The 18,853-nt window shown below is 39.4% G+C and overlaps 1 protein-coding gene across 1 annotated transcript in view; it reads right to left on the reverse strand.

Moving 5' to 3' along the window:
• Window positions 1-18,853, reverse strand: part of OSTM1 (osteoclastogenesis associated transmembrane protein 1) — a 32,244-nt gene that overhangs the window by 10,425 nt on the left and 2,966 nt on the right. The window contains exons 2-3 of the mRNA XM_031012492.3: window positions 11,012-11,126; window positions 1,263-1,360 (exon numbers count right to left, since the gene is read on the reverse strand). Of these exons, the coding sequence (XP_030868352.1) occupies window positions 1,263-1,360; window positions 11,012-11,126 (213 nt within the window). The remainder of the gene's footprint in view (window positions 1-1,262; window positions 1,361-11,011; window positions 11,127-18,853) is intronic.

Raw genomic sequence — 18,853 nt, forward strand, 5'->3', positions numbered from 1 at the left:
GGTGTACAATTTAAAACTTATTATTTCCAGAACTTTCCATTTAATATTTTTGGACTGCAGTTGGCCACAGGTAACTGAAACTGTGGAAAGTGAAGCCATATATAAGAGGGATGACTTTATAGAAAAATTGCTATTTGAGTGTTACAACACACATCAGTCCACTAAAGGCTCTGAAGTCCTGTAGTAAAGCATTTCCCAACCTTAATGGAATACTAAACCCTTTCTGATAGGACATCTATTAACATGCTGCAGAACAAATTCTGAGAAATGTTCACCTAATTTATTTTATTTTATTTTTTTGAGACAGAGTCTCTCTGCAACGCCCAGGCTGGAGTGCAATGGCACGATCTCAACTCACTGCAACCTCTACTTCACTACAGGCGTGCACCACCAAGCCTGGCTAAGTTTTGTATTTTTTAGTAGAGACAGGGTTTCACCATATTGGCCAGGTTGATCTCGAACTCCTGACCTCAAGTGATCCGCCTGCCTTGGCCTCCCAAGGTGCTGGGATTATAGGCATGAGATACTGCACCTAGCCCAATTTTTATTATTCTCAAGGAAATTCATAATTCAGTGTTACCACATTTATTACAGAAGAAATCATACATGCTTATATCCTAAGCATGTGTACATCTACTATGGGGATTACTTACTTGTTATGTAAGTTTCAAAACTACATTTTAACCAGAGTTCCAACCTCGTCCTTCACCACGACCGGGCAAGTTCCAATACCAAAATTCAAGAGTCAGAGATAGAGATGGCAATAATCTACAAGGTTAAGATTCTTAAAGCTACCTTTTATTATCATAATTCAATACTCAAAGTTATCTTACTAAACAGTGCTTTTTAAGGTAGGTAAAACATATTTAAGCAAATTTCAGGCAAAGAATAAACTTCCTATAGACAGAATCATACTACACTGCAAAATACCTACGTAAGTCAGATTGAAAACCATTGTGTTTTAATTAAACAATCACACACCTCAATCAATGTTTTCACACTCATTATCTCACCAGATTCTCATTACAAAATACTTGAAGATAGGCAGGATAGATATTATCTCCATTTTACAATGAGAGAACTGAAGTTTTCATGATTTGTAAGTAGAAGAACTTACTTAAGAGCAGAAATCCAGGTCCACTAACTCCTCTACATCATGAATTTAGACAAATATCAATAATTAGTGTTCTAAAAACTTGGAACTGCACATTATTCCTTTGTACAAGGCAGCATTTTAATTTTAAATATTATATATAAAATACCTGAAGGTTATGTTCAAAGCAGGTCAGGGTGTGATTAAATAGATTAAGGAAATATACTGTGCTGTTTGATAATTCTTCACTGTTGTTTGTTAAACAATCTGTCAAAAAAATTCAAAAAGTATATTAATATAACTCAAGGAACAATTCTATGTTGTCATTTATATCTTAAGCTATCAGCTTCGTTTCACACTTCGGTAGTTCTTTATTCAAACAAGCATGAATTTTCCAAATATATGAAGCTTACTCCTTTTATTTTCCAAAAGTTAAAAAAAGTCATAACCATTTTCATGAACATCTTAAAATAATCACATACTCTCCTCTTTTCATAAAAATATACTAAATAAAATTCAAATGGACTTTTGATGGCACAAGGTCATAATCACGGAATATCAGCTATCAAATGCTGCCTTAACAGTGCTATTTAGGCATAAGACTGTTTACCCTGCATTAATTTTACCGAAACGCATATGCCTTATCATTTTTTGTGTCAAATTTCACAGTTCTCTGCATCTTCCAACTTCACTAATGAGTCATTTATTGTACCTAATGGGGTAACTTTTAAAATTCGCTCTTTCTAATCCATCACGAGTTGGGAGCCCAGACAAACAAACTGGTGAGAATTTTGCCTAAAATACTGACGTGGGGGCTTCAAGTAAAGTCTAGAAACAAAGTTGTTTTACATTTTTAAAAATCCTACATAAATGGTATTTCTCTGCAACTGGCTATTCTTGCTTAGAGTTAGCTCAAGTTCACTCATCCCTTTTATTTTCTATGTATGTGTATATCACAATTTATGTATCCATTTTCCCTTCTTCAGGGAATAATCTATTCTTTTTTTTTTTAAGAAACGGGGTCTTGCTCAGTTGCCCAGGCTGGAGTGCAGTGGCACAATTTGCCAGCTCATTGCAGACTTGAACTCCTGGGCGCAAGTGATGTTCCCACCCCAACCTTCCAAAGTGCTGGGATTACTTAAAGGCATGAGCCACTGCGCTCAGCCAGGGAACCTAGTCTTTATCCTCAGGTAAACCTTTGTCTTTACCTCTCCTTGTGTTCTCAGCCTGCTATCTCCAATCGAGGTTCAACTGCCTGGTTCCAGATCTTGGAACTTGTGGTCAGTCGTTTCCATCTGACTCTCCTAGAATCCTTGCCCTCTTTATCTTCCACATATTCACAGCCATTTTCATCCCTGGACAGTCCCCATCTACTTTCTGTACTCTCAGTCTGGTTACAGAATACTACTACAGAAATTCTAAAATGATAATGAAGGGACTCAATTCAAATTCATGTGTTCTGATCTCGGGGCAACAAAATGATCCTTGTAGATGCCCTACTAATTGCTCTGCAAGGGATGTTCCACATATTTTCTCATCTCTAGTCCCAGCCCTACTCTTGTTCCCCTTAATTTCAACAGATAGCTTTGTATTATGCCCACCTTATTTAGAAATTCAGGGCCATCAGATAGGATCTCTCTCAACTGGAAGTGGAAAGACAACATGCGAAGCTATTGCAATTACCCAGGAGAAAGGCAGCAAGGCAAGTAGAATTTGTGGAGAAAAGAGAGACTGACTAGGTAGACACTAGGATATGACACACTAAGGGACATCCATGTACTCTGACAGACAACAATTATTACAGTACTCTGACAGACAACAATTACTACAACGAAAGTTAACACTTACTAAATACTTGCTATGTTCTAAGAACTATGCTTACACTGCACTTTAAACACATTTGCCCATTTAATTCTTGCAGTGATTCCATGAGGCAAAAATTATCATTATCTCCATTTTATAAATAAGGAACAGAGATAGGTTTAGATAAATTAAGGAAGTTGCCCAAGGACATAAAACTGGTAAGTAAAAAGGTAGACTCTGTACTCAGTCTGATTCTTGAGCCTGCACTCTCAAACACTGCAAAATAAACATATTTATATCTACATTCTAAACCATTAAAAGTTCAAGACTCAGAATCTACAAATACATGCCACTGCCTACTCCCTCCACTACCCATAGATATCTTACACCATACAGGGATTCAGGCAGTCCCCACCAACTGATCAGAGTTAGCAACTGAGATGAAACCTAAACCTGGTAGACAGGGGCAGACAGCACAGTAAAACTCCTTTGTGCAAATCAGAAAAAGATATTCCCTCTGGGTAGATAAATTACAAAAGGTCATTCCTGCCTCCAGAAGCTAAGCTGGAATTCAGCCCCATTCACCTCCTTGCACAGCCCCCTTGTGCAGGGCTCCTTCTGCACTCATTGTACACAGGATCCTCTTGGTAAACCTATTTCTGGAGTTGTCCCCTCTCTGAACTCACATACTCTACATTCTCTGAAGCTTTATCTTCTCCAGAACATGAATCTCATTCTAACTTCTCATCCTTATTTAAAAAATCTGAGGGATCACTACAAATTAGGAAACTAAGCCACAGAAATAGGTGATATGCTGATGATCATACCATAAGTTAATAAGCCATTGAAATAAAAATAGGCCAGCACGGTGGTTCACACCTGTAATCCCAGCATTTTGGGAGGCAGGTGGATTGCCTGAGTCCAGGAGTTCGAGACCAGCCTGGGCAACATGGTGAAAACCTGTCTCTACAAATAATACAAAATTAGCCAGGCATGGTGGCGTGCATCTGTGGTCCCAGCGGCTTGGGAGGCTGAGAGGGGAGAATTGCTTTAGCTTGGGGAGGTCGAGGCTGCAATAAACTGTGATTGCGCCACTGCATTCCAACCTGCATGAAAGAGTAAGACCTTGTCTCATAGCCCCTCTTAATGCTAGTTTAATATCATCATGAAGTAGCCCGCAATCCTTTTAGGGATGAGGCAGAGTTGATATAAATAAAAACAAACAACTATATAGTTTTTGTACATGTTTACAAAAACAATTATATCGTTTTTGTAGTTGATGTGTTGCAGGGAAGTTGAGGGAACACAATTTCATTCACAACAGTTGTACATCTGTGTTATAATGAGCTATGTCGTGACAACTGACATAACAATATAGGGATAAAAGGGGTCCACATACTGCCAGCAAAAGTAGTATAAAGTGCATTATCATGAGAGAGCAATAGCAAATTTCTTCTATGCAAGATACATAATTAAAACAAATAATTTCTTTTTCAAAAGTAATTTATAAAGTAAGCTTCTCTGAAGAACAAAAGAACTTAATTTCTTTTATTAATAATTACATTAATGCAGTACCATCAAAACTTTTTCAATGATCATTAGATGGTGGTAACATAAAGCATAAAGCAGTTCATTTATATAATGGGGTTAAAAAGTCTTCATTATTAAAAAGCCATGACTTTCTGAATCGAAATAACAGATCTCTAGTAAATTCCTTTTTTATCTTTTTGCAGGAATTGGGAGCTTAAGATTATAAACAGTGAAAAGCTATATGTTTTAGAAATTGGTGAGTTAAAGAATATTAATAATAATAAAGCTTCCTTTAAGCACTAAGTGAAGCGGTCATTATGAATTTCCTTCATCTTAGATAATCAATGGAGCCTCATCAAGGACAGATTAGCCGAGTGGCTTTCTCAGAGAAGGCTCAGGCATCAGCTTAAGAGTCATTCTTTTTTTTTTTTTTTTTTTTTTTTTCTGAGACAGAAGAATCTCACTCTGTCACCCAGGCTGGAGTGCAGTGGCATAATCTCAGCTCATTGCAGCCTCCAATGTGCCCGGCCTCAAGAGGCATTCTTAAAGGTATTAAGGATTCAAGTTAAGACCTCACAGAGAAACCTACTAAATTATCATAACAGGAATTATGCATCTTTAAATAAAGCATTTGGCATCTCTTAGGAATTTTACAAAGATCTTTGCTGTTTTTCAAAACTAGTTTTATAGAAAATAGCAGAGATAATCACCAATTTAGGGTAAGCTTCAGAAAATAAAAATAAACTACGGAAACTTTGTACCTAAATGACCTAATTAAGTTTAACAAATATGAAAACTAAGACACTTTAAATTATAAGATACAAATAATATGATTATAACGCTTAGTACATTTCCCTCTGGATAAAATATGGGAAAGAAAGGTTTTGGGCCGGGCGCAGTGGCTCACGCCTGTAATCCCAGCACTTTGGGAGGCCGAGGCGGGTGGATCACGAGGTCAGGAGATCGAGACCACGGTGAAACCCCGTCTCAACTAAAAATACAAAAAAAATTAGCCGGGCGTGGTGGCGGGCACCTGTAGTCCCAGCTACTCGGGAGGCTGAGGCAGGAGAATGGCGTGAACCTGGGAGGTGGAGCTTGCAGTGAACTGAGATCGCGCCACTGCACTCCGGCCTGGGCAACAGAGCAAGACTCTGTCTTAAAAAAAAAAAAAAAAAGGTTTTGGTGAATTGACCTTCTGGTTAACCATTAAGTACTATTGTTGTTGCTTTTTAAAGCATCAAGACATACATTGTATGTATTAACTGAAAGTTAGTTTTCCTCTGATAAATCAGAATATACATCGGGATTACACAGTGGTTCAACAGCATCATTATGCTCATTAATTATCACCCAGATCACCTGTATCACTGAAGATATAGGTTGCTCATAAAGAAAGAGTTTTCAGTGTGTAAGAACAAATATCTGAACTGATAATTTTGAGGCCTATCTCATTACAATAATGCTTCATACTGGATACTGCTTACCAAAGAACGAAAACACTAAAGCAGTCATGAACTCATCAAATCTGGTCATTCTGCTGATTATTTAACTGTTGTATGCACAAGATAAGCAAGAAGGGTCTCAATAACAAGGCTATCCCTATGTCAACAATACACACCTTTAAACTTCTGAGAAACCTTGAATATACTCTCTTTACTTTTTGGCAGTCATTCTCCAACAGAAAGAGCTAGTTTCCATGTTATTTGTAGTATGAGTAGAAAGAGTTGCACTCTTAACACTTCTTTTGACCTTCCATCGATTTCCAATAACCAGTTTCCTACCAAGACTAATACCATTTGAAGACACAGGAGTTCTGAGAAGAAAAGGGATGGGAGTAGTACATGGATGGCATTCTCTCCTCTCTTGGATTCCTAGCCTTCCTTTCACGAATAATAACTGCAGAGACTAGATGCCACCCCTATTTCAAGCTAAATTAAGCAGAACAGAAAGATAGTTTTGGGCAGTATACTCATTTTAATAATATTCTTTCTAGTAATATTTTACCTTTTATGTTTTTACATTTTTTTCTGTTATTTAATAATATTATTTTACAAAAATTCTAATAGCCCCTGTTATGGTCTGAATGTGTCTCCCAAAATTGATATGTTGAAACTTGATGGCCAATACAATAATATCAAGAAGTGAGGCCTTTAGGAAGTGACTAGGTCATGAGGGTTCCTTCTTCACAAATGGGATTTACTCTTCCACTTTTCTGCCACATAAATGGGGTGACGAATGATGATAATTTTTAACGCATAATTCTGGAAAATGAAATAGCTAATCTCTCTAACCACATCTAACATACAAATACTCATCACAGATTTGAACATTCTGTTAAATTTTTTAAATTTCTATATATTTTTGAATACGTATTAAATGTATATGGCATAAAATCCAAAGGGTACAAATGCAAATATGGTGAAAACTAAATCTTCCTTTCTTTCCTGCCCACACAGCTATCCAACTGCCTTCCCTCAAAATACATATGTATTCTTAGAACACAAAATATCATACTTCTCTGTACCTCGCTTCTTTTACCTGAGACCATATGTCTGGGCCAAATTAATTTTAATTGGGAAGAGTCTTTTAAGTAAGTCATATCTAATTGCTTAGCATTTTATTTGGCCCTCAGAAGTTCAATGTAAGGAATATTTTCAAGACAGGATGCCTCACAGAAGAACAAAATACCCTAAGAATTTATTCTAAAGCATTTTATACCTGCCATACTGAGTAAATATGTGGTAAAACGTTTTCTTTTCAACTAACTGGGGAAAAAAGGTCTGTACTTCGAATTAGTGAAATCTTTATTACAAAACACCTTTTAAGCCAGGCACAGTGGCTCACACTTTCAATCTCAGCACTTTGGGAGGCCAAGGAAGGAGGATTGCTTGAGTCTAGGAATCCGAGACCAGCCTGGGCAACATGACAAAACACCATCTCTATTAAAAACACAAAAATTGGCCAGGCATCCTCGTGCTGCCTGTAGCCCCAGCTGCTTGGGAGGCTGAGGCTGGAGGATCACTTGAGCCCTCAAGAGGTGGAGGCTACAGTGAGCTGAGATTGTGCCACTGTATTCCAGCCTGGGCAACAGAGCAAGACTCTGTCTCAAAAATCAAACAAACAAAAACACCTTTTAAAGAAAAAAAATGCCCTGCGTCTTCTAAGTATATAAATTTAGTCACATCTGTCAAAAGAAGTGAACCCCTGGCTCATCTGAAGGTAGTGAGTTATCTCAATTAATTGTTCACAGTTGGTTACAGATCGAACTCCTTGTTCTACTCTTTCCCCTCTTCTCACTGCTGCACTTGACTAGTCTTAAAATAAAATTAAAAAATAAAGAAGTGAATCCCAGTATATATCCACTTATTCCAATTAACTGATTTTAAATTATTTGTAATTAACATATTTTTCTATGTTAATGGATTTTTCTAAAAAGCTTAAGAATGCTTAAAAACAGGTCTACATATGTTAAGCAAATGCTCTTCAATCATATTTATACTAGAAAATTTTACTCTGAAAAGTAAAGGGTATGCTAAAAAAAAAAGTTGTGTTAGTCAAGCTTCGGAAACAAAATTTTAAAAGTCAGTATTCAATATACCATGGTATACTGACAAGGGAAAAAAACTGGCTGGGGCTTCTTATCCCGTTTTAGTTTTTCTTCATATGAACTAAACAAAAAGACAAGTCTTGATAAAAGCTAAGCTACTTAATGACTTATAGGTACACAAATTTTAATCTATCCTTCTATTTCCAAGGCCCCTCCCTACTTCACATTTTCTTTCCTTCTTGCCTAAACTATAGCAGTAAACTTCTTACTGGTCTCTCTCTCTCTTCCAATGAGGTTCCATGAAAAAAGGATCTTTGTAGTTTTTTTTTTTTTTTAAGGCTTAGAAAGTGCTAGGTTAAATGATGTTTAAAAAACCTTTTTCTTTAAGACAGGGTCTTGCTCTGTTGCCTAGGCTGGAGTGCAGTGGCACAGTCATAGCTCAATGTGGCCTCCAACTCCTGGGCTCAAGCACTCCTCTCATCTCAGCCTCCCAGGCAGCTGGGACTATAGGCATTTGCCACCATGCCCAGCTAATTTTTTTCTTTTCTTTTCTTTTTTTTGTAGAGACTCTGTCTCTACAAAAAATGTTGCCCAGGCTGGTCTTGAACTCCTGGGCTCAAGCAATACAACCATCTTGTCCTCCTGAAGTGCTGGGATTACAGGTGTGAGCCTCCCCACTGAGCCAAAAAAAACCCTTTTAAAAAAATCTCAATGCATTTAATATTCCAGGTGCATTGTAAATCCCAAAGATATTACAACATACAGTAGTCAACTCTTATCTTCAAGGGATATATTCCAAGACTCCCAATGGATGCTTGAAACCAAGTATAGTACCAAACCTTCTATATACTATGTTTTTTTCTATTTCTATGTTTTTTTTTCTAGTATAGTACCAAACCTTCTATATACTATGGTTTTTTCTGTTTTCTATATCATACCCATGATAAAGTTTAATTTATAAATTAGGCACAGTAAGAGATTAAAAACAAAAACTAATAATTATGTTACTATTATTAAAGAATTAGTAAGTAAACTAAGGGTTACCTGAACACAAGTAGTGCCATACCATGACAGCTGACCTTATAACCAAGATGCTCCTGAGTGCCTCACAGGAGGGGCAGCATCTACAGCATAGATATGCTGCACAAAGGGATGATTCGCAGCCCAAGTAGATGAAGCAGGATGGCATGGGATTTCATTATGCTACTCAGAATCATACACAATTTAAGATTATAAATGGTTTACTTCTGAAATTTTCCATTTAATATTTTTGGACTGCAGTTGACTGCAGTAACTGAAACTACAGCAAGTGAAACCATGACTAATAGAATACTATATAATCATAATAGGAGAATACTATATAAGCCTTTCTTTTCTTTCTTTTTTTTTTTTTGTTGTTGTTGTAGATAGGGTCTCGTTCTGTTGCCCAGAGTGGGGTGCAGTGGCACAATCATGATTCATTGCAGCCTTGACCTCCCATCTCGGCCTCCCAAGTTGCTGGGACTACAGGCACATGCCACCAAGTCCAGTTAATTTTTTATTTTTTGTTGAGACAAGGTTTTGCCATGTTGCCCAAGCTGGTCTTGAACTCCTAGGCTCAAACAATTCTCCCACCTTGGCCTCCCAAAGTGCTGGGATTACAGGTGTGAGCCACCATGCCTGGTCTATAACCCCTTCTTAATAATATGGTGATATTCTAAGCAGTATAAAAAATGTTGACCCAAATAGTAAACTACTCTATCAGTCAAGGTCCTACTTTCCCTTGCTAACTTTACCTCCCACTATGCTTCCTGGAACATCTGTTGCCCTTTTATACCTCTGTGCCTCTGCCCATGACACTACCTGCAATGTCCTTCTCTCATTTCTACTTTTTTTTTTTTTTTTAAGACAGGGTCTTGCTCTGTTGCCCAGGCTGGAATGCAGTGGCACAATCATATCTCACTGCATCCTTGAATTCCTGGGCTCAAGGGATCCTCCTGCCTTAGCCTCCCAAGTGGCTAGGACTACAGTCACACACCACCATGTCCATCTAATTTAAAAAATATATATTTTTGTAGAGATGGGGGTCTCACTATGTTCCCCAGGCTGGTCTCAAACTCCTGGGCTCAAGCAATTCTGCCTTGGCTTCCCAAAGTGCTGGGATTACAGGCGTGAGCCGCCTCACTGGCGTCATCTCTACTTATTGAAATCATGTCCAATAGTACAGGCCTAGGTTCAAAAGGTAGCTCCTCCAGGAAGTCATTTCAAATTCTCCCCAGTAAGATTTATTTTCTTCTTCCTCCAAGGACTCTATAACTTTATTAAAGCATTTATGTGTCTGTCCTAGGCTGTATTTGTAAATATATCTTTCTCACTCATTAAATTATAAGACTTGAAAAATAAGAACTGCCTAGCACATAGTTGGTATTCAAAACATCATCTGAATTGGAAGTGATTTTAATTTTTCCAAAGAATATCTAAAAATAGATCTTATTTTATTACACAATTACACACAAACCTGCAAAGAAGGTAGAACAGATGTCATCATCCCACCCCACTGCCTGCCACACACCACTTGACAGATTACTGTAAACATCATAATTATTATTATACTAAACAGTTAACATTTCTTGAACACTAAATACGTGTCAGGCATTGAGCTAAGTGCTTTACATAATTTATTTCATTTCATTCTCAAGGCGACTATATAAGATAGGTTCTATCATTACCACCAATTTACAGATGAAGAAACTGAACTTCCAAGAGGCAAAGTTTTTCTCCCATATCTGACAGCTAGTAGGTTAGGGCTAGTAAGTGGCAGAGCTTAGAATCAAACCCAAGTCTGTCTAAACCCAAAGCTCATAGTAACTGCTACACTTTTCTGCCTTTCGCTATTTGCTCAGTTGCCATTAAAAAACCATGGTGTCCATGACAGTTTATTTAAACTTAGCAATAAAAAGTATTATCCAGCTTCAAAGATCCCAAAATTCACTAAAATAAAATCTGACATCTGTACTACTGAACCATAACTGCAACATGAAAATGAAAGAATTACTTACTTGCACAATTTGCCTCCTGCCATGTGGTATTAAAAAATTCTGAGAGAATCACAACTATTTGCATTCTATCTGCCATTAAGAGACTTCTGGCACAACTCTGACTCTCTGAAGTATTCTGTAACAAAAAGAAGACAGAAAAATACAATCTGAGTATTTTTAGACTTTGCAAACAACTTGAGGCAAAAACCTTACAAAAATAACATTTATTATAAGCTTTTTAACATTTTGTTTGATATGATCAGATGTTAACATTAATAATAACAATGATAATAAAGTAATTAGCAGCTAACATTTATTGGTACTAGGTTCACTTGCAAAGGAAGGAAATCTTTGTATCTAAATAGTTTGTACTCAGATGGAAAAATACGCTTTTGTAGATCATTTTAATAATGAAAGAAACTCATGCTATGCAAATAATAAATCCAAGTTCCCCAATCATTTGATCCTTATCTACTTCCTTTCCCTCGTGCCCCAAGCAAGGAACTAAGTCCTGCTGACCCTTAATTCTTTCAAAGTTATTTAACTCCTACTATTTACTAGGCACTATAAAAATCCTGAAGTTCTGAGGATATAAACAGTATAAAAGAATGCCATCAATTCTGGGGCTTTGAGAACCTCTCGCAGATACACAGACAAGGAGTTATACAGTGTGATGAATAATAAAAGAGAGTGGTAACTCCTGGGAAACAAATGATCAGTCATGTGGGAGAAGAAATGGAAAAAAGGAGAAAAGAGGGAGAAAAGGAAGAATTTCTGCTTTAAAATATTTGCTGATGTTCATTTTGGGAAGGTTATCTTCTTTGTAGCTTAGTTTTGTCATCCCATTAAAAGGTACATTTGAATGAGTGCTTGCTTTTAAAATAGTGAATTGAACAAAACATTTTATTATTATTATTATTTGAGACAGAGTCTCACTCTGTCACCCAGGCTGGAGTGTAGTGGCAAGATCTCAGCTCACTGCAGCTTTTGCCCCCCAGGTCCAAGCGATTCTCATGCCACAGCCTCCCGGGTAGCTGGGACTACAGGCACATGCCACCACACCCAGCTAATTTTTGTGTTTTTAGTAGAGACGGGGTTTCACTATGTTGGCCAGGCTGATCTTGAACTCCTGAACTCAAATGATCCACCCGCCTCGGCCTCCCAAAGTGCTGGGATTATAGGCATGAGCCACTGCACCTGGCCATGAACAAAACATTTTAAAAGACTCTTTTTTAGAATTACCTTCTGAGCAATACCAGCCATAGAAGAAAATTTTCTATTATCACTTTTTTTTTTTTTTTTTTTTGAGATGGAGTCTCACTCTATCGCCCAGGCTGGAGTGCAGTGGCGCAATCTCAGCTCACTGCAACATCTGCCTCCTGGGTTCAAGCCATCCTCCTGCCTTAGCCGCCCGAGCAGCTGAGACTACAGGCACGTGCCACCATGCCTGGCTAATTTTTATTTTTAGTACAGACGGGGTTTCACCATGTTGGCCGGACTGGTCTCGAACTCCTGACCTCAGGCGATCCACCTGCCTCGGCCTCCCAAAGTGCTGGAATTACAGGCATGAGCCACCATGCCTGGCCTATTATCACTTCTTAAGTAGAAGTAATAATATTGTATTAATACAAGCCTGGGTCACTAGCTAGTGACCTTGGGCAGCTGACCCAACCTCGCTAAGGTTCAGTTTCAAAATCAGGGGTCCTACAGTTACTGTATTAAATGAAATAGCATACATTAATCACTCAGCACACTGTCTGGCACACAGTGACTGATATATGCTATTTCACCTAGCTACCATGCTGCCAACCTGAAGTGCTCTAAGTAGGTTTAGTTGGATAAGTGTCATTAGTTGGTTAAGCTGAATCTTCATAAGTAGGTGACTGGCTATTTTAAAAATCAATACAGTAGAGCCTGTATGAGTGTTCAATGTGTGGAACAGTTCGGTTGAGGAAGATATCAATGTAGTTTTGAGAAATTAGGAAAGAGTTCATGAAGGAAGCACAGGATATGAACTAAGCTCTATATTGAGGAAGAGAAGAGGATTCGAAAATAGAAGAATTAAATGATAATGGGGTGAAAGTGATAATGATTATGTGGTATTCGGAGAGTATTCAGTAGTCTGTGAAAGTAGGGCTATTAAAGGGCTAAGTTAGAACAAGGTTATGAGAGGCCTTGAGGGTCATGAGAGTTAGTCAGTGAGAAATTCTTTAAGATTTATGAGGAGGGTGTCATGAAAAGCAGTTTGAGGAATACATCTTTAGGCCGTGATATGTAGGGTGAGGAGGCAGGGAGACTCATTACACTACTTCCATAGATCAGGTATAATGAAAGGATGATGGCAACAGTGAGGACAGAAAGGAAATGATTAATAATCCAAACGATGATGAGGTACTTACTTAGTACTTACCAGTTCTAAATGTTCCAACTGCATTTCCTTATTTAATCCTCATAACAACTCTATGAAATAGGTAGTGTTAGCTGGGTAGAGGGTAAACTATCAGAAGTGACTGAGAAGGAAGAATTGGAGAGATAAAGAAAAATAAGGAGAGCATGATGTCCTGTAAATCAAGGAAAAGGGAAGGGGTGGTTATTTGTGTCAAATCCTGCTGAGAGAATTGGAGGTACATCTGTCAACACTGGCAGTATTGGTGACACTAACAAGAATGAATTTGATGGAGTCCTTGAGTGTGAAAGTGAGATCAGAGTGGGTTGAACAGGGAATGGAAGATGAGGACATGGGAAGAGTGAACCTAGACAACTGCTGAAGAGTTTGGCCTTGATGGGGAGATAAGAAAGAGAGGTCACTAAAGAGCAATGTGGGACCCATGCGTCGTTACCCTGATGCATGGTTTCTTAAAGCATGATATCCACCTATATATGTTTAGGTTTCTCTTCTGGACAGATGTCCCTTTAAAATGGAAACTGTCACATCTTTGTATTCCCAACACCTCGCCAAGTGACCAAAAAAATCAATGGTCCTTGCTTATACTTAGAACTCTTAATACTCAAATCTATCCTAACTACTTAACAGAACCCTAACCATCTTGAAGCCAGCCATTTCCTTTGATCATGCCTGCACCCAGGAAGTCAGGAGCTGCTGGCAAAAAATTAACAACACAGATTAATTCCACAGTAAATCCATAATCCCAAACCATACCCCTCACTTTTCTGTCTGCTCATTCTCTCCTTTTTACAACAGCTATTTCAAATCCTCTCCACTCTCCCAGAAACTCTGATCTCTCTCCCACTCTTTACTCTCAAAAGAAGATCTAGCCTCCTGGATAATAGAAGCCTTCGAGCTGAAACTCTAACCTGCCTACCCCTACATGCAACCTCTCCTTCTACCCTCCCATTAAGGTGGGGAAGGCACCTGTCCTTTTCAAGGCCCATCTCTCTGAGGATGCCCTAGATCCCATCTATCCTGCCTTTTCTGGAAACTGACCTTGTCTGCTTCCCACTCCCTCCTACAGAATCTTCACTTTCTCTAAAGGACCCTTACTATCAACATTTAAACATCTCCAGCTCTCTCCCATCTTGGACAAGGAAGAAGGGAAGGCAGGACAGAGGAATGGAGGGACAGGGGAATGGAAATAAATGATAGAAAGTCAGCCTGGCACTGTGGCTCACGCCTGTAATCCCAGTACTTTGGGAGGCCAAGGCAGGCAGATCACCTAAGGTCAGGAGTTCGAGACCAGTCCAGCCAACCTGGTGAAACCCCATCTCTTCTAAAAGTATAAAATTAGCTGGGTGTGGTGGTGCACACCCATAGTCCCAGCTACTCGGGAGGCTGAAGCTGGAGAATCGCTTGAACCTGGGATGGTGGAGGTTGCAGTGAGCCGAGATTGTGCCATGCACTCCAGCTTGGCTGACAGAGCGAGCCTCTGTTTAAAAAAAAAAAAAAAGAGAGAAAGAGAAATGAAAGAAAGCCTCTGAGTCCCACATTGCTCTTTAGTGACCTCTCTTTCTTATCTCCCCATCAAGGCCAAACTCTTCAGCAGTTGTCTAGGTTCACTCTTCCCATGTCCTCATCTTCCAATCCCTGTTCAACCCACTCTGATCTCACTTTTGTACCCAAGGACTCCATCAAATTCACTCTTGTTAGTGTCACCAATACTGCCAGTGTTGACAGATATATCTCCAATTCTCTCAGCAGGATTTGACACAAATAACCACCCCTTCCCTTTTCCTTGATTTACAGGGCATCATGCTCTCCTTATTTTTCTTTATCTCTCCAATTTTTCCTTCTCAGTCACCTTTGAGAGTTTACCCTCTACTTAATGTTAAACTCTTAGTGTTCCTACTCATTCTTCAGGTATGTTCACCCATGTCATAATTTCAAATGCCATTTTTATGCCGACACTCCCAAAGGTGTTATCTCCAGTCCAGTCCTCTAGATGTGTATATTCAACCACATAGGCAATCAATAGATCCACTTAGAAAGCTCATAAACACCTCAAAATCAACAAGTTCAAAACTGAGTTAATGATCTTCGCCCATTAAACAGACTCCTCCCTCCAGCTCAGTAAATGACAACTCTATTCACTAAGCTGCTCGTATTAAAACCCTGGAAATCATCACTACCTTTTCCTTACTCCCCACATTCAATTAACCTCCAAGCCTGTAATTTCTGCCTCCTAAGTATCTCTGAAATCTACCCATTTCTCCACATCATGATGGCCCCCACATAGCCTAGACACCACTGTCTCTCACACCACTGCAACAGTCTCCTAATTCATCTCCCCACATATCTTCTTCCCCTACCCTCCCCAGCCCCTACCCTCTCCATTTTCTGTCACATAGCCAGCATAGCCTTTTAAAGTACAAATCTGATTATGTCATTCCACACAATTACACCTTTCAATAACATCATACTGCTTTAAAATCAAAGTCTAAAATCCTTAACATACCCTACAAGGCCCACATGACCTGGCACCTGTGTACTTCCTTAGGCTCAGACCACGGGTTTCCTTCTTGCTCACTGTGCTGTGTTCTAGACCTCAAATACACCACAAACTCCTTCCCATCTCAAGTCTTCGTGCCTGCTATTTCTTTACATGTATACCTTCCCTCCCCTGCCTGTGTTCTCTCAAATTGTAGGTGTCTGCTTTAATCACTGACCATTCTACCTACCCCCCAGTCATACTCAAGATCAGCACTCTTGTCATATGCATTGGTAGCATCTGGGTTTTTTAATCAGCAACACTTATCACACATGAATTAAATAATTATTTGTATAATGAGATGCTTAATGTCTGTCTTCAGACTACAAGCTCTGCTCATTCACGCTATATCCCTAGTAGCTACCACAACCTGTACATAATAGGTACTCAATAATTTTTTTGAATGAATGCAGAAGAAATATTACATTTTCTGATCTCTAATGAAAGACATAGATTATTACACTATGTTCTGGCTTTCTCCCTATAGTCCTCAGAATTCATTATTTAATAATCTACAGTAAAAGTATATTGAATACTCACCAAATACATAACCCAAATGACTAGCACTTCACAAAGATACACAGATACATAGATAGATAGAGATAGATAGGTAGATGGATGGATCTATAGATCTAAATTTTAAACAAACCAAGTAGAATAGGACAGAGCCTACCAATTCAGAATCTGAGGGGGCAAAAGCATCCTCAGGACCATTCCGATAATGCTGAATCACAATGAAACTATGTCCTTATCAGTTTAAACTAAAAGGAGAAAGTATGACTCTAAGGAAGAGGGAATCCCTCAGTTCTATCATTCAGGTTTCAGAAATCACTGTATTTTTCACCTTGAGATAATAAAACTATATGCAATCCCTCTCCCAGAAATTCTAAAAGGAAGTGACAAGAACCTAGGATTCTTATCAGGGAATTCTATTATAGTTAAACTAATTATATTGCTGTACCACATAAATAGCTTACTAGTTTCTGGCTTTGATTCTTTTTTTCTCCTTGTTATACTCCTTTCCTCTCTCAATCCATGTCCATTCACACTAAAGAAGGGTAGAAAGAATGCCTTGAGATTCAGCTTGTAGGTTTCCCCTGATGAACCAGACTTGCTCTGTTTCCTCATTTTTTTTTTCTTTTTTTGAGATGGAGTCTCGCTCTGTCACCCAGGCTGGAGTGCAGTGGTGCAAACTTGGCTCACTGAAACCTCAGCCTCCCAGGCTCAAGTGATTCTCCCACCTCAGCCTCCTGAGTAGCTGGGATTACAGGCACATGCCACTACTCCTGGCTAATTTTTTGTATTTTTAGTAGAGACAGGGTTTTGCCATGTTCGCTAGGCTAGTCTCGAACTCCTGGCCTCAAGCGATCCACCTGCCTCGGCTTCCCAAAGTGCTGGGATTACAGGCATGAGCCACTGCATCTGGCTCTGTTCCCTCCTTTAACTTGGCATTCCTTTCACTCTTTTGCTCTAAATTGCTATGGTACAATTTATAACACTCACTGATATCTTCCTATTTCCCCATATAAGGTATTTTATTTCCCCTAACTATACTGATAGTTTGAGGCCTGAATCTTACCCTTCTTTTCCTTCTTATCCTTTTACCAGCCCAATATTCAAGAATAGCAGGTGCTTGCTAAAAACTGATTTAAATAAAAGACTGAGTCTGAGTCAAACAAAATACATTACACTGGATAGGCTGGGCATGGTGGCTCACGCCTGTAATCCCAACACTCTGGGAGGCCGAGCCGGGTGGATCACCTGAGGTCAGGAGTTCGAGACCAGCCTGGCCAACATAGTGAAACCCTGTCTCTACTAAAAATACAAAAATTAGCCAGGTGTGGTGGCGGGCGCCTGTAATCCCAGCTACTTGGGAGGCTGAGGCAGGAGAATCGCTTGAACCCGGGAGGCGAAGGTTGCAGTGAGCCGAGATCCCACCATTGCACTCCAGCCTGGGTAACAAGAGGGAAACTCCGTCTCAAAAAAAAAAAAAAAGAAAGGCTGGGTGTAGTGGCTCACACCTGTAATCCCAGCACTTTGGGAGGCCAAGGTGTGCGGATCACGAGGTCAGGAGATTGAGACCATCCTGGCTAACATGGTGAAACCCCGTCTTTACTAAAAATATAAAAAATCAGCCGGGCGTGGTGGCGGGCGCCTGTAGTCCCAGCTACTCGGGAGGCTAAGGCAGGAGAATGGCATGAACCCGGGAGGTGGAGCTTGCAGTGAGCTGAGATTATGCCACTGCACTCCAGCCTGGGCAACAGAGCAAGACTCTGTCTCAAAAAAAAAAAAAAAAAAGAAAGAAAAGAAAATACACTACACTGGATAAATAAACCTCCCCAAGAGACAACTAATTCCTTCAAGTTCACTCATGACACATTTTTCCATAGGTTTTTCTTTTGTTTTGTTTTGTTTTGTTTTTGCAACAGAGTCTTACTCTGTCCCCCAGGTTGGAGAGTGGTGGCACTATCTTGGCTCACTGCAACCTCCACCTCCCGGGTTCAAGCAATTCTCCTGCCTCAGCCTCCTGAGTAGCTGCGCACCACCACACCCGGCTAATTTTTTTTTTTTTTTGTATTTTTAGTAGAGGCAGGGTTTCACCATGTTGGCCAGGCTGGTCTCGAACTCCTGGCCTCAGGTGATCTGCCTGCCTTGGCCTCCCAAAGTGCTGGGATTACAGACACGAGCCACCACGCCTGGCCTCATAAGTTCATTATTATACATGATGGTTCAACTCCCAAACCAGTCCATATAGCCTTTTAAATCTATAAAGTACCTCAGAACTGTAGAAGTCACACTTTTGAGCCAATGAATCATATCCAGCTCTACTGGGGAAATAAGGAGAGCCGAGACCAAGGCCTAGGATGAGTTGGAGAGAAAATACAAAAAAAGTTTCCCTGCCTCTTTTCACCTGTTTATC

This window comes from Gorilla gorilla, chromosome 5 (genome assembly GCF_029281585.2).
Source record: "Gorilla gorilla gorilla isolate KB3781 chromosome 5, NHGRI_mGorGor1-v2.1_pri, whole genome shotgun sequence".
Lineage (NCBI taxonomy): Eukaryota > Metazoa > Chordata > Mammalia > Primates > Hominidae > Gorilla > Gorilla gorilla.